Genomic DNA, 15136 nt, shown 5'->3' with positions numbered 1-15136 from the left:
ACTTAATGATAATTTTTATCAATATTCCATGTGTACTTGAGAAGAAGATACAATTGTTTTTAAGGTCTTGTAATTTTATTTCCCTATTTTGTTCTTTCTTGACTGGAAGTTGTGTGTCAGAGTCTTGAGCTAATAAATAGTATTTCTGTTTCCTTTATTTCGTGAAATTTCTGCTTTATGTAATAGTTGTGTTTTATTTGACGCATAGTCATAAATGTTATCTTCTTTGTCTTAATTTTGGTTTTGTTGCCTCAGCTTTGTCTGAAACACAGTCTCAGCACCTGCTTTCTAATTTTTCCTGTTTGCCTGCTATATCTTTGAGCCTTTTTAAATAACTGTGTTCTTTGTCTTTATTATATATAGTATAGAGTTAGGTTTTGCTTTGTGATTCAGTTTGAAAATATTTTTCTTCTAATAGGTACATTACACTAATTCACACTCCGTTATATTCCTGATGTTTCCTTTCAACTCTGTCATATTTTATATTCTAATTACTGAATATTCTATGTTGTATTTACTGTTTATTTCTCTACTTAATGTGTCTTCTTTGTCAAAGATTTTTTAAAAATTATTTTGGTATTTAGAAAAGTCTGTATTTTCTTTCCATGGATGACGTTGTATTTATATCTCATATTGCCTATACTTTTCCATTTTCTTATGTATCTTTTATTTCCTACTCTGTTCATTTTGAACAGTATCTTTCAACTCCTGTTTACCTGACCTAGATGGTAGTCAGTAATCTTATTCTTTCCCCATCTCCTCTACTTTTTCTAGTTGTAGTTTTTCTTGCTTAATCAAAACATATAAAGCCTACCTACTGTTCTTTCTCCTGTACCCCCACACTTATTTTAATCATAGCTCTACAAATAGATACAGTACTCAACATCAATTATTTTATCAAAGTTAACTTTTGTTGACTTCTAGAAGATTCCTCAGGAGAGGCACATATATATAATATTTCCTGAATTCTTGCAGTTCAAAACTGTTTTTCTATATATTAGATATTTGAAGAGCTGCTTGACTGGGTATAAAATCCTAAGGTTAGAGTTGTTTGTACGGAGTTCCTTGAAAATACTGCTTCTTACTTGCCCTGTATGTTGTTCTCAGAAGGATTTGCTCTTAAAGTCATTTTGCTGTGGCTATTTTAGTAGCATGATAATATCTTACTGTGGTGGGAGTTAATTCCTTTCTCAAAATTAAGATGTTATTTAATATTAAGTTTCTTAAGACATGGAAAGGAACTTAATAATAGTGATAATTTAAAGATAGACACGTAACTAAAATTTGTTTTATTTTTTCGCAGGAATTGAAACCTGATATGGTAACTAAATCTGCTCTTGGTGATGATATCAACTTTGAAAAAATCTGCAAAAAGGTATATCTGCAGTGGATTATATTTGTCTTATGAATTTTCTTATTTATATTTCTTACTTTGTTCTTGAAGAGAAAACTTACTAAGAAGCCATGCTATTAGTTTGTAATTACTTTTCCTAAATGAACTCCATTACTGCCACCAAAAAAAAAATTTTATGCTAATTTATAAATTTTGTTTTGCTGTAATATCATACCTTTGAGGTCCTTAAAGGTATGTTGAACTTAATATGACATTTCATGCATTATATTAAAATTAGTCTGTTGATCATACTACTTAGAACTAAGATTCTTTATTATTTTCCAAGTATTTTTTATGAATATCTCATTTAATCTGTACATTTGCCCTTTGAAAGATGTTTTTTCACCCTCTTTTACAAATGAGGAAACTGGAACCCAAAAAGAATTAAATGAGGTGATTAAGAACACACCACTCTTAGGTGATATCATCATTACATTTTTCTACATCTTCCACTCTTCGGATTTTCCACTCCTGCTTCTTCCTTAGTAATTCCCTTTTATAATTTGTACCCACGTTGTTCCACTTGAGAACAGATTTTGTATTAATTGATTTTCTGTATTGTGTTTGTTTTACTTTCATTGATTTTGTTCCACTCTACATTCTTTCAATCTTCTTGATTTATGTTTTTTTTTTTTTTCTGGTTTCTTAATGTGGAAGCTTAAATTACTGGTTTTAGACCTTTTCTAATAAAAGCGTTTAATACTATTCATTTATCTGTAAGCAATACTTTAGCCGCATCTCATAAATTTTGATATGCTGTGTTGTTTTTTTGTCTTAGTTTAAAATGTTTTAAATTTCCCTTGAACCCTCTTTGACTCATGGTTTAATTTGAAATGTGTTGCCTAATTTCCAAATGGGTTTTCCGGTATCTTTTTGCTGTTTTTTGTTTATTTAATTCTTTTATGATCCATGAACATACATTTTGTGATTTCTATTCCTTTGAATGTTGTACTTTTGTTAAATAGTCCAGAGCATAGCATATCTTGGTAAATATTTCATGTGCACTTGAAGACAGCATATATTCTGTTGGGGTATCTGTAAATGTTAAGTCAGATTGGCTGATGGTATTCAGATTATCCATATTTTTGCTGTTTCTTTCTGCCTACTTTGTTAAGAGGTGTGTCGGAACCTCCAACTATGAATGTCAGTTTGCCTATTTGAGCTTTCAATCTTGTCACTTTTTGCCTTAAGCATTTTGAAACATGTATGGTAGGTATGTAAACTTTTAGGATTTATGCTCTTGGGGCACTGATCCTTTATCATTACGTAATGGCCCTCCTTAACCCCGATAATGTTTATTGTGCTAAAGTCCATCTTGTCCGAAGTTTATGTCACTGCTTTAGCTTTCTTTTGGTTAGTGTTTACATTCAGTATCTTTCTCCATCATTTTACTTTTAAGCTGCATATGTCCATGTACTTAAGGTGATTTTTTAAAAAATCAATAGCATATGTTTGGATCATGCTTTTTATCCAATCTGATAATCTCTCTTTTAAGTGGTATGTTTAGGCCATTTCTCTTCAATGTGATTATTGATGTGGTTGGATTAAAATCTACCCGTTAGCAGTTGTTTTCTACTTGCTTCATATCTTTTGCTTTGGTTTTCTTCTTTTTTTGGTCTCCTGTGAGTTAATTGAGCATCTTATCTCTTCTGTTGACCTATTTATTACATGTACATATTTTATTATTGTCTTTTAGTGTTCACTCTACAGTTTATAATATACACCTTTAATTAACCAAAATCTGCTTTCACATAATTTTATGCTGCTTTATATGCAGTATAATGATCTAAGAATGGTAAATGCCAATTACTTTATGCCTTCTATTGTGCCATTGTTGTTAAACATTTTACATATGCTATAAGCATATAATAGATTTTCCTATTTTTGCTTTGAACGTTTGAAACATTCAGTTTAGAAATAATTAAACATAAGAATAAATCATTTTTTTACTTTCATTTATTCAGTTTTGATTGCTCTTTATTTCCTTGTTTAAATCCAACTTTTCTGCTGGTGTATTTGTTTTTCCTGAAGACTCTTAAAATATCTTGAAGAGTAGGTCTGCTGGCAGTAGTTTCTACAATTTTTTGGCAAGAAAGTTTCTGTTTGTCCTTTATTTTAAAAAATATTTTTACTAAGTGTAGAATTCTGTGTTGATAGTTCTTTTCTTTCTGCACTTTGTCATCTAGCTTCTTTAATTTTGTAAAAGTCTGCCATAATTCTTATCTTTGATCCTCTGTATATAATGCCCCACCTCATCTCACTCCAAACTGAGTATAAGATGTTCACTCTAACTGGTTCAGTGTGAATTTGCTATTTGTCCAACCCCCTTTTTTTTTTTGGCTCTTTCTGGTTCTCTAACTCTCCAGATAAAAAATAGAAATTCACAAGTCTCAATATCTGAATTTTAGAAGGAAAGAAACCAGAAATCTAAATTTTGCATTAATTTTTATGACAAATTATAAGACTACCAAATTTTGGATTGTCTAGAGTGTAACCTTGAGCTGTATGTTCCCAGAGGATACATTATCATTCTTTCTGCCTTCAGGGAACTTGAATAGAAAAAATTGACATACACTGACTCTGGATGTCATGTTTTTCATCAATAAAATACTTTAGTGTGATCACCATTAAAGGTCCCTCCTCCAAGCTCTTAAGTTTTTCTCTTATTTCTAAACCTCCATAAAGTTTTGCTTTTGAGAATCACTATTCTCAAAAAGTGATGGGATAATTCAAATGTAATAAATCAGAGCATACTTTATAATATACTATGATAATTATGTAAAAGTTTCTAATCATACCTACTTGAGTAAAATGAATAAAAGTTTGTGTAATGTTAAGATCTCTCAAACTGTTGGAAATTTTGCTGTAACAGGTTGGTATCTAAATACTCATTCAGTAGATGTTTATGTGCAAATCAGCATGCTAGATGATTTAGGGCCATGATTTCAAAAATTTTATTTCTCTCAGAACCTTTTGTTAAAAATTTTACCCCACAGTAAGTGTTGTATATTAAATACATGAAAACAGCTGCTGTGGGGATTGGGGCTGGCAGTTAAGAAGCCAAGTCATCCTTTTGTATCTTAAAAACATTGCTAAGGACACTACAAGAAAAGATAAGAGATAATCTTAACCACAGACTTTATTTCTAAAGGAGAGTTTGTACTTGTAACTAACTATAAGATGTGTGTAAGAAAAAGATTTGAAAATACTCATTCTTATATTACATATTGATTTGTCTTTAAATTTGAATTATTCGTTAAATACAACATATATTCAGTGCTATAGTTTTCACTAAAGTATGTTAGATACAATCACATTTAATTTTTAATATTTGCAACTCTAGTGGAGGAGTTTTGATCAGGAGACAATTACAACCCCATTGTATAAAGTAGAAACTAGAGCTCATGGTGATTTGTTTGTCCAGATTAGTACAATCAGCAAGTTAACTGAACAAGAATGTAAATCCGTGTCTTCTGAAGGTTTCATTAACATAACAAGCTTTTGATCTGGATTTCATTTAATTCGTTCTTCTGTGTAATCTGATTTTTCATCATTAATTATGACAAATACTGGATTTTCCTATGTTTACTTTTCTTCAGGATTGCTGTGGAATCCATGTAATGGGCTTACTCTTTGAATTTTTAAATATAGTACAACTTCAGAAACTAAATTCTTACCAATGACTTTTATTTGAGGTCCTGGTTAGATTTAGATTTACCATTATGTATTGTGAAAGGATATTTGGAACAGATACTGCGTAGTTTTTACTTTTCTTCCTCTCCATCATACCTAAGGAAGAATCATCAATCCACTGGCATCATTAATAGTTCATGGCAGTAATTATTAATAGTACTCATAGAGATGTGAGAAATTGTTGAATATTAGAGCCTCAAAGTGTTGAGAATATTTTTCAGGGAAAATCCAAAGATTAAAAGTTATTTGAACTGGATGATGTTAAGGTTTTTTCCCAGCCTTAAGAAAAAAAGCACTGATGCTGCATTTATGTAGCATCATTTCTCTATAATTAATTGATATTAGTCATTTTAAAGTTTAAGGCATTTTATGGCAAGAAAAGCTGTCCTTGTCAGAAAAGCAACACAAAAGTTACAAGTGCAATTTTGCAGTAAGTATTTTTATTCCATGTAATTCATTCATAAAGAGAAGAAAGGCTTAGCAGGGCGGCTCAGCCTGTAGTCCCAGTGCTTTGCTCCCAAAGGAGGCCAAGACAGGTGGATCACTTAAGCCCAGGAGTTCAAGACTAGCCTGGGCAACTTGATGAAACCCCATCTCTACAAAAAAAATCCAAAAAATAAGCTGGGCATGGTGACACACAGCTGTAGTCTTAACTACTCAGGAGGCTACATTGGGAGAATCACGTGAGCCTGGGAGGTCGAGGCTGTAGTGAGCTGTGGTCATGCCACTGCACTCCAGCATAGGTAAAAGAGTGAGACTGTGTCTGAGAAAAAAAAAAAAAGAGAGAGAGAGAGAGAAGAAAAATGTTATCCCTAAAATGGTTTTAAATTTGTGCTCAGGTCTTACTGAGACAAACTAATGACATGTTGAGCAGAATAGTGCTAATTAAATCAAAATATGGCACAATATATTTGTTTTTAATTTTGTTGAGATGTCAAAATATATAATTTTTTTGCCATATATGTCTTTAGCATACTGATTTCCTTTCCTTTGGATATATACCCATACCCAGTAATGGGATTGCTGAATCTTATGGTAGCTCTATTTTTTATTTTGTTTTAGAACCTCCATACTGTTCCTCATAATGGTGGTATTAATTTACATTGCCATCCAACAACGTACAAGGGTTCCCTTTTCTCCACATCCTCTCTCCATCACTTGTTATCTTCAGGCTTTTTTGTAATAGCCATTCTTGTGAGTTAGAGGTGATATCTCATTACGCTTTTAATTTGCATTTCCTTAATGATTAGTGATATGAACATTTTTTATGTATCTATTGGCCATTTGAATGTGTCCTTTTGGGAAATGTTTGTTTAGGTCCTTTGCCCATTTTTAATTGGGTTATTTACTTGCTAGTGAGTTTCTTTTGTTTGTTTTATTTTATGTTTTATTTGAGACAGGGTCTTGCTGTGTCACCCACACTGGAGTGCAGTGGCAGGATCTCAGCTCACTGCCACCTCTACTCCCGAGTTCAAGCCATCCTCCCACCTCAGCCTCCCAAGGTGGGAGGTGCCAGCCTAGAGGCTGGTGTTCTAGTGCTGGTGTAGCAAGTGTAGCTGGGACTACAGTCATGTGCCACCATTCCCGGCTAATTTGCTAGTGAGTTTCTTGGGTTCCTTTAATATTATGGATATTAGACTCTTACCAGATGTATAGTTTGCATATATCTTATGTTTTCATCTAGCAGTTTTACAATTTCCAGCCTTACGTTTTAGCCTTTAATCCATTTTGAGTTGAGGTTTGTGTATGGTGTGACATAGTGGTCTAATTTTTTTTTTTTTTTTTTATGTGGATATCCAGTTGTCCCAATACTGTTTATTGAAGAGACTGTCTTTTCCTTATTGTGTGTTCTTGGAAGCTTTGGCGAAAATCAGTTGGCCGTAAATGCGTGGATTTATTTCTGGTGTCTCTATTCTGTTCTTTTGGTCAGTATCATTGGTGTTTCTGTGATTATCAGTTGTAATATTTCCTCTTTCATTTCTCATTTTATTTATTTGAGTCTTCTCATTTTTTTAGTCTAGCTATATAGGTTTGTAGTTTTACATCTTCAAAAAACCAACTCTTGGTTTTGTTGATCTCTCTTGTTTTTCTTATGTCTCTTTCATCTGTTTCTGCTCTAATCTTTATTATTTATTTTCTTCTGCTCACTTTGGGTTTAGTTTGTTCTTATTTTTCTAATTCTTTGAGGTGTAACTTTAAGTTATTTATTTGAGATCTTTTTTGATGTAGGCATTTATTGTTATGAACTTCTCTCTTAGAACTGTTTTTGCTGTGTAAGTTTTGGTGTGTTGTGTTTGCATTTTCATTTGTCTCAAGATACTTTTTAATTTTCCCTCAATTTCTTCTTTGACTCATTAGTTGTGCAGGAACATGTTGTTTAATTTTCATGTACGAATGAATTTTTCAAAATTCCTTTTGTTACTGATTTTTAGTTTTATATCATTGTGGTCAGAAAAGATACCTGATATGTTTTCTGTTTTCTTAAATGTGTTGGGCCTAATTTTGTGGCCCAGCATATCATCTGTTTGGGAGAATGTTCCTTGTGTTCTTGAGAAGAAGTTTTCTGTTGCTGTTGGATGAAATGTTCTGTAGATGTCTATTAGGTCTATACAGTCGAAAGTATGCTATTAGCTTGATGTTTCCTTATTGATTTTCTGCCTCGATGACCTGTGCATTGCTGAAAGTGGAGTATTAAAATCCTCTGTTATTATTGTATTACAGTCTGTCTCTCCCTTCAGCTCTGTTAATATTTGCTTTATATATTTGGGTCCTGATACGGGGTGCTTATGTATTTACAACTGTTACATCTGTCTGATGAATTGACCCCTTTGTTTATGTAATGACCCTTGTCTCATCATACAGTTTTTGATTTTGTCTTTTTTAACTAAGTATAGTTACTCCTACTTTTTGCATGGAATATCCTTGCTTCATTTCTTCACTTTTAGTCTATGTGTCCTTACAGATAAAATAAGTCTGTTATAGGCAGCATATGGTTGGGTCTTATTTTTTGTTTGTTTTTTGTTTTTTTAATTCATTCAGCCACTATGTGTTATGATTGGAGAATTTAATCTGTTGACATTCAAAGTAATTATTTCTGCATATGGATTTACTACTGCCATTTTGCTCATTGTTTTCTGGCTGTTTCGTAGCTCCTTTGTTCCTTTCTTTCTCTCTTGCTGTGTTTCTCATTAAATGATTTTCACTAGTGGCTACTTTGATCATATTTAAAAACTCTATACTTTTATTCCTCCTTCCCCTGCATTTTGGTGTTATAATTTACATGTGTATTCTTTAACAAACTGTTGTAGCTAACAATATTTTAATAGTTTGTCCTCTCATCTTTGTATTAAAGATACAAGTGATTTGCACACCCCCATTTAGAGTATTAGTAGATTCTAAATTTGACTGTGTACTTATTTTAGCAGTGAGTTTTATCATATATTTTAGTGTTAAAAGTAGTATTATTTTCTTTCAACTCAAAAAACTCCCTTTATCAATTCTTCTTGTAAGACAGGTCTGGTGGTAATGAGCTCTCTCAGCTTTCGTCTGGGAAAGTTTTTATTTCTCTTCTTTTCTGAAAGACAACTTTGCCAAGTACAGTATTCTTCATTGGCAGTATTTTTTTTTTTTTTTTTTTCCATCAACACTTTGAATAAATCATCCCACTCTCTCCTGGCTTATCAGGTAGGCCTTCACTGAGAAATTTGCTGCTAGTCTTATTCGAACTCTCTTATGTGTTATTTGCTTCTTTTCTCTTGCTACTTTCAAGAGGCTTTCTTTGTCCTTGATTTTTGACAGTTTGATTATGTGCCTGAGTGTAGTCTTCTTTGGATTGAATCTGATTGGAGACCTTTGACCTTCGTGTACCTGGATGTTTGTGTCTTTCCTCACATTTGAAATTTTTTCTGATATTATTTCCTTATGTAAGCATTCTACGCCTTTGTTTTTCTCTTCCCCTTCACAAACTCCTGTAATTCAAACATTTGTTCTTTTGATGCTGTTCCATAAATCTCATAAATTTAATTCATTCATTTTCATTCTTTTTTTCTAATTTCTCCTCTGACTATATATTTTCACATAACGTATCTTCAGGTTCACAGATTCTTCTGTTTGATCAGTTCTGCTGTTGATGTTCTCCATTAAATTTTTATTTCAGTGTATTTTTCACCTCCAGAATTTAAATTTTTCAAATATGTAATTTTAGTTGTTCTGTTAATTTTCTCATTTTGGTATTTTATTGTTTTCTTTATATTATTAATTTGTATATATTTTGAAGTTCTGTAAGCTTTCTGAAAATAATAATTTGAATTATTTGTCATTCTGTTCTAGATCTTCATTTATTTGGGGTCAGCTACTAGGATATTATTCTGTTATTTTTGTAGTGTTTTATCTCTTAGGTTCTTTCTGTCTCTTGTTGCCTTATGTTGATTTTTACATATTTACTAGAAGTAGGGACTTATTCTAGTGTTTGCATACTTGCTTTGTCTGGGAGAACCCTTCTCCAGTCAGCACATCCAGAGATTTTGGGCAGGGTGTCTGGTGTGATTTGAGGGCAGGTTTGCTGCAGGAATCGTTGGGCAAGCCGGCCTGGTGACCAGGTCACCATATGGGCTGGCTTGGCATCTGGGTTCATGTGATAGGGCCTGAAGACTGGATCAATAAGGGCTGGGCTGGAGACACAGTCTACACGGGTGGTCTTGGGGCCTCAGTCCTTGGCATTCAGCCTGGAACTGTGAATGCTGAGGTGGACCTGGACCCTGGGTCTACTGGAGTGGGCCTGGACTCTGGATCCTCTGGAGCCTGGAACCATGGGGGCTGGCTGGGTATCAAGGCCAGCATGGAGCATAGGTCCACAGTGCTAGTCTAAACTTAATATTGCTGGTGCTGGCATGGTGCCTGGAACCACTGGGACTGGTCTGGATCCTGGGGCCATGGGGACCAGCCTGGATCCTCTGTCTGTTGGTGCCAGCCTAGAAGCTGGTGTGCAAGTGCTGGTTTAGAGTCTAGGTAGACAAAAGCTGGCCTGTATCCTACAGCCTCAGGGGCAGGCCTGGGACCTGTGTAGACAGGCGGGGTCCTGCACCCTGGGTCTGTGTTAGCTGGTCCAGTGGGAGTCTTCTGGGACAGACCTGGACCCTGGGTCTGCTGGAGAATGGGGCATCAGAGGCCAACCTGTAGAGTGGGGCCTTGGGACTCAGCCTGGCACTGGGCAGGTCTGGAGCCTCTGTCTGCACGTGCCTGCCTGGTGTTTGTGTCCAAGGGTGCCAACCTGGTCATGGGGCAGGTCTGAAACCTGGGGCCACAGGGGCAGACTTAGTGCTGCATACATCTGTATCCTCAGTCACAGGGCCTGGCCTGGTGCTTGAGTGGGCTTGAAGCCTGGAGTTATAAGAATCACCTCGATACTAAGGTCAGTATATATCCTGAAGCAACTGAGGCAGACCTGGACCCTGGGGTTTGTAGGATCCTGCCTGGTGCCAAGGCAGGTGTGGAGGCTTTGTCTGAATGTACCAGCCTGCAGCCTGGGATCTGACAGGTCTGACAGAGGTTGACCTAAATGCCGAGACCACAAGTGCTGGCCTGATACTGGGCTGCCCTGAAACCTAGGGCTGGCCCAAAGCCTAGGGCTATGGGGATCATCCTCTGCTGAGGGCAGTTCTGAACCTGGGGCCGCTGATATTGGCCTGTCTTGGGACAACCGAGAGACACAATTTGCTGTGTAGGCCTGGAGCCTGGGACTGCGGCATTCAGCCTAGCACTGGGGTCAGCCTGGAGTCTCAGTCCTTGTTTACCAGCGTGGAGTGTGGGCCGGTGACGGCCTTCCTGGTGCTGGTTTTACTGGAGTAGGTTGTGTTTTGGGTTCCCAGGCAAAGTATAGTGCTCACCTCTCCCTCCCATCACCACATGGAAAGTATTTCTCACCATGGTTTGCTGCCTGGGGTTGGGGAAGGGGTGATTTGAGTAGTGTAAAACTGTTCTTCCTACTCTTTCCAATGTGTTTTCGTTGTTGTTGTTGTTTTTCTTCTTTTCTTATTTCTGTGCTATATCTAGGTGCTGTAATCTCTCATCTGTTTTCGTTAGCTCTTATAAAGGTATTTTTTTTGTAGGTAGTCATTCAAATTGATGTTTCTGTGCAGGTATGAGCCCTAGAAAGTCCTGTTCTGCCATCTTGCTGACATCCATCCCTATGAACATTGTTACACATTTCTTTTGGGGCATATACCTGGAAGTGGAGTTACTTGGTTATGGAACATGGCATATTTCAGAAACTAGAACCAAAAATAAAATATTATAACAAAATATGCTCCTTTCACCTTTATTTTCTTATTGCTTATGAAATGACATGAGTTTTGGGAGCTCTGGCCAGGAACCAAGATAAACACCAAATATATATTTCTTATTCTATAACAGTATCACACGTATGTTCAATTTAGGAGATACGCTGGTTTTCCAAAGTAAATGTACTAATGTATACTCCCACCTTCAGTGTAGGAGAGTTCTAGTTAAAATTGTGTTGCTAGTCTTTTTCATTTTAGACATCCTAGTGCATGTATAATACCTAAATTTAATTTGCATTTTTCCATTGACATGTCATCATTTTGTTTGGTCATATGCATATCCACTTTTGTATAGTGCCTGGTTTTATCTTTTTTTTAATATTTAATTGGTTTGTTTTCTTAATGATTTATACGAGTTCTTTACATATTTTGGAGTGAACTCTTTGTCAGGTTGGAAATAGCTGCCTTTATTATTTGGCTTCCTTTTACTTTGTTAATAGTGTCTTTTGAGGGATACAATTTCTTCATTTTAATTAGTCTCTTCCATTATAATAATATTTTCTCTTTCACCCCTTTTCATGTTTTCTGCCTACTTTTATTTGTATAGTATTTATTTTATATATTTTATATCTATGATCTTTTAAGTTCTTTTTGAAACTGGGAGGTGGAAAATAAACAGATGAAGATGTGATATTTTAAAACTCACAGGAAGTATTCCATTCTTCAGATGGGTGGAAGGATAGATTCGTGCGTAGTTCTTGGTAAGTTTTCTGAGTAGGGTGGCCAGAAATGGTTAAAATGACTGTCCTGTGTACGTGCATCTTTTTGTAGTATGTAGATGAGCATGGTCCTGAAAGGATTACCTTACCTATTTCTTGCCTATCTACTATTCTTGCGAGCAAGTCGAGTTGAGGAAAGTGGTTCATGTTCTGCGATAATGGCAAGGATAATTCCCATAATCTCTCAAGGGAAAATATTCTGGGCCATGTTTGGCTTTGGAATTTTTGCTTTCTGTATGTCCTCAATCTTTTCCATTTTTCTTTTAGAAACTAGTGCCATAGTGGAACATCCCATCCTGGTCTGTTCAGTTGTTTTGCGCTGCTTTTCTGGCACTCAACTCCATCCTCCCCTTTAACCTTCCCTTCCCAGTAACTCTGCCACCAGTACCAAACTGTAAGATCCAAAGACCCATAAAATAGTGATAAGTATAAGCACTGTTTGATTCAGTTGTGTCCCATCACTACTGAAAATTCGTTTTATTTTTTTAATTAATTTCTACACTTTTAATTTTCTCAAGCATTCATTTCCTTCTGTCGCATTATTAACTCCCTATGGCTTTCCAGTGTTCAAAGGGCAAATTAGAGAGAGGTTCATTTTTGGCCTCTGCTTGCCTAGAATTTGTTATAATTACGTGGAGTTCTGCATAGTTTTCCTTTTTGTTCTTGTTGTTTTGTCCTATTTTTATGTGTTCTTTCTTCCTTAGTTGAGTATAGGACATATACGTATGGTGCTTTGGGACCAAATACCTTTAGAAATTGATCCACTCCTGGAAATAGGAACCAAGGAAGGGTGTAATTGGTATTTAATGTAAGTTTTAACTGAAGATAAACATCACTATCACTTAGAAAGCAGACCCAGTGGCTTAGGAGAAGTAGAACAGTGATTATGTCCTCTCCCTTTTCATGCAGAAAAGAAATAATAGCTGCGGATACCCCTACTACAAAGCTATTACTTCCTCCAGTTGATTAATAAATGATTAGCTTGAATGATTAAATGACTGGCTTTATCACTTACGCTTATGTTCCTTCCCTCACAGTAATGTTCATATATAACATTTTGTCTGTATGTATGTGTATGTATCAAATTAAATTCCCATAAAACTTTAATTTTCACAAAAATCTATTTATATATGACCAGTTTTCAGTGTTTTTATTAAATGTCCTCAAACACAGGAACATACAGTAGACAGAATATTGGAGAGTATTTTTTTCATCACCACCTAAATATCCATGTTTAGTTAGCCACATTACTCGTGATCCAGCCAAATGGACTGTTTGCTATTATTTTTCTAAATGTTTTTGATAAATGCAAATATTAATATGTGGGTTTACATCATCAGATAAAAATGTATAATTGAAATTAAGTCCATCTGATATTCAAAGTACTGCTACTAGCATTCTACCTCGACCAGTTTATTTATAGTCAGTTTATTTTAGGTAGTATTTCAAAGAAGAGATCTTTTTCATTTTGGGATTGTTTACATTCTGAGATACATCCAAATGCTTTTCTGTTTACAATAAATACCCATATACCCAAATAAAAAATTTTCATTAAAAGGTAAGGTGTTTTCCCTTTTTTATTTAATTTATTTGAAATGGAAGAAACTGGGGGTATGTTTCTGAAAACCACAGTTTCCGGAGAATTTTCCATGGCAAACATTATGTCAGCTTTAGATAAGGAAAGCTGTGGTTTCCTTCATACCTCCCGATATTGGGAAGACTTTTTCATGCAGGTGTAAAAACTGTTTTTTCATTGAGATTACTTAGTAGCCTTTTAAGCTTCAAAATAATTTTATTTAAGATATATCAATGTATTTCTATTCCCTCTATAAATCTCCGTTTTCTATCTCATCTATGAAGCCTGTCACATTCTGCTTTGTATTATTTATGTGTGCATTTGTCTTAGCCTTTTAAATTAGAGCAACGTTGTGAGCTTCAAAAGATGATCTCTGTGTCCTCATGTGTAAGATAGTGTCTTCACATAATAGTAAGAGTTCAGTAAATATAAAGAGGGAAGAAGTTAAGTGAGGAAGGAAGATGGGCAAGAGAGAAATGAGGAGGGAAAGAGTCTGTTCTACTCATTCTTGTGAGTTTCTGCACTTAACCCAGTGCAATAAGCAAGATGCAAATATTATCCCAGTGCAATAAGCAAGATGCAAATATTATCCCAGTGCAATAAGCAAGATGCATATATTATCTCAGTGCAACAGAGACCAAAACACTGCCAAAGTAATAAACCTGAGCCCATCTGCTTCATCAGCTTTTTGTTTTAATGCCTATATTTCATTTCTTTTCAAAAACACATGAAGGGAGCTTTATGCAATTTATATTGTAAAAAACATCCGGAGTTGGGTCACGAAATGTGAAAGTTATCTCAGAGTTGAGAAGAAAATTTGTTGAGAATACTAGACTGAATTCCGAAAACAGATTTTGAGTTCTAGCTTGTTGCTAATTGGGTAGGTAATCTTGAAATCAAGCCTAGAAGGTTAGTCTCATTGATTGATAAAATCTTTGGTCCATTTCTCCTTTAGATCTTGTTGAAATTTGAATTTTAAAAGTTAAATGTGGGATTTTCTAAGGATAAAATTCTTAAGAATAAAATTAAAGATTTAAAATGAAAATGGCCATACTGCCCAAGGTTATTTATAGATTCAATGCCATCCCCATCAAGCTACCAATGAGTTTCTTCACAGAATTGGAAAAAAATGCTTTAAAGTTCATATGGAACCAAAAAAGAGCCCGCATTGCCAAGACAATCCTAAGTCAAAAGGACAAAGCTGGAGGCGTCACGCTACCTGACTTCAAACTATACTACAAGGCTACAGTAACCAAAACAGCATGGTACTGGTACCAAAACAGAGCTATAGACCAATGGAACAGAACAGAGTCCTCAGAAATAATACCACACATCTACAGCCATCTGATCTTTGACAAACCTGAGAGAAACAAGAAATGGGGAAAGGATTCCCTATTTAATAAATGGTGCTGGGAAA

At 35.1% G+C, this 15136-nt stretch overlaps 1 protein-coding gene across 1 annotated transcript in view; it reads left to right on the top strand.

Annotated features, from left to right (window-relative positions):
• The window catches only part of SRFBP1 (serum response factor binding protein 1), a 65950-nt gene that overhangs the window by 33996 nt on the left and 16818 nt on the right, over nucleotides 1–15136 (top strand). Inside the window, exons 4-5 of the mRNA XM_017859722.1 lie at nucleotides 1304–1375; nucleotides 12848–12935. Coding sequence (XP_017715211.1) covers nucleotides 1304–1375; nucleotides 12848–12935 — 160 coding nt within the window. The remainder of the gene's footprint in view (nucleotides 1–1303; nucleotides 1376–12847; nucleotides 12936–15136) is intronic.

The sequence above is a fragment of the Rhinopithecus bieti genome, unplaced genomic scaffold (genome assembly GCF_001698545.2).
Source record: "Rhinopithecus bieti isolate Rb0 unplaced genomic scaffold, ASM169854v2 scaffold_48739, whole genome shotgun sequence".
Taxonomy (NCBI): Eukaryota; Metazoa; Chordata; class Mammalia; order Primates; family Cercopithecidae; genus Rhinopithecus; species Rhinopithecus bieti.
This window is presented reverse-complemented; position numbering and strand designations above follow the sequence as displayed.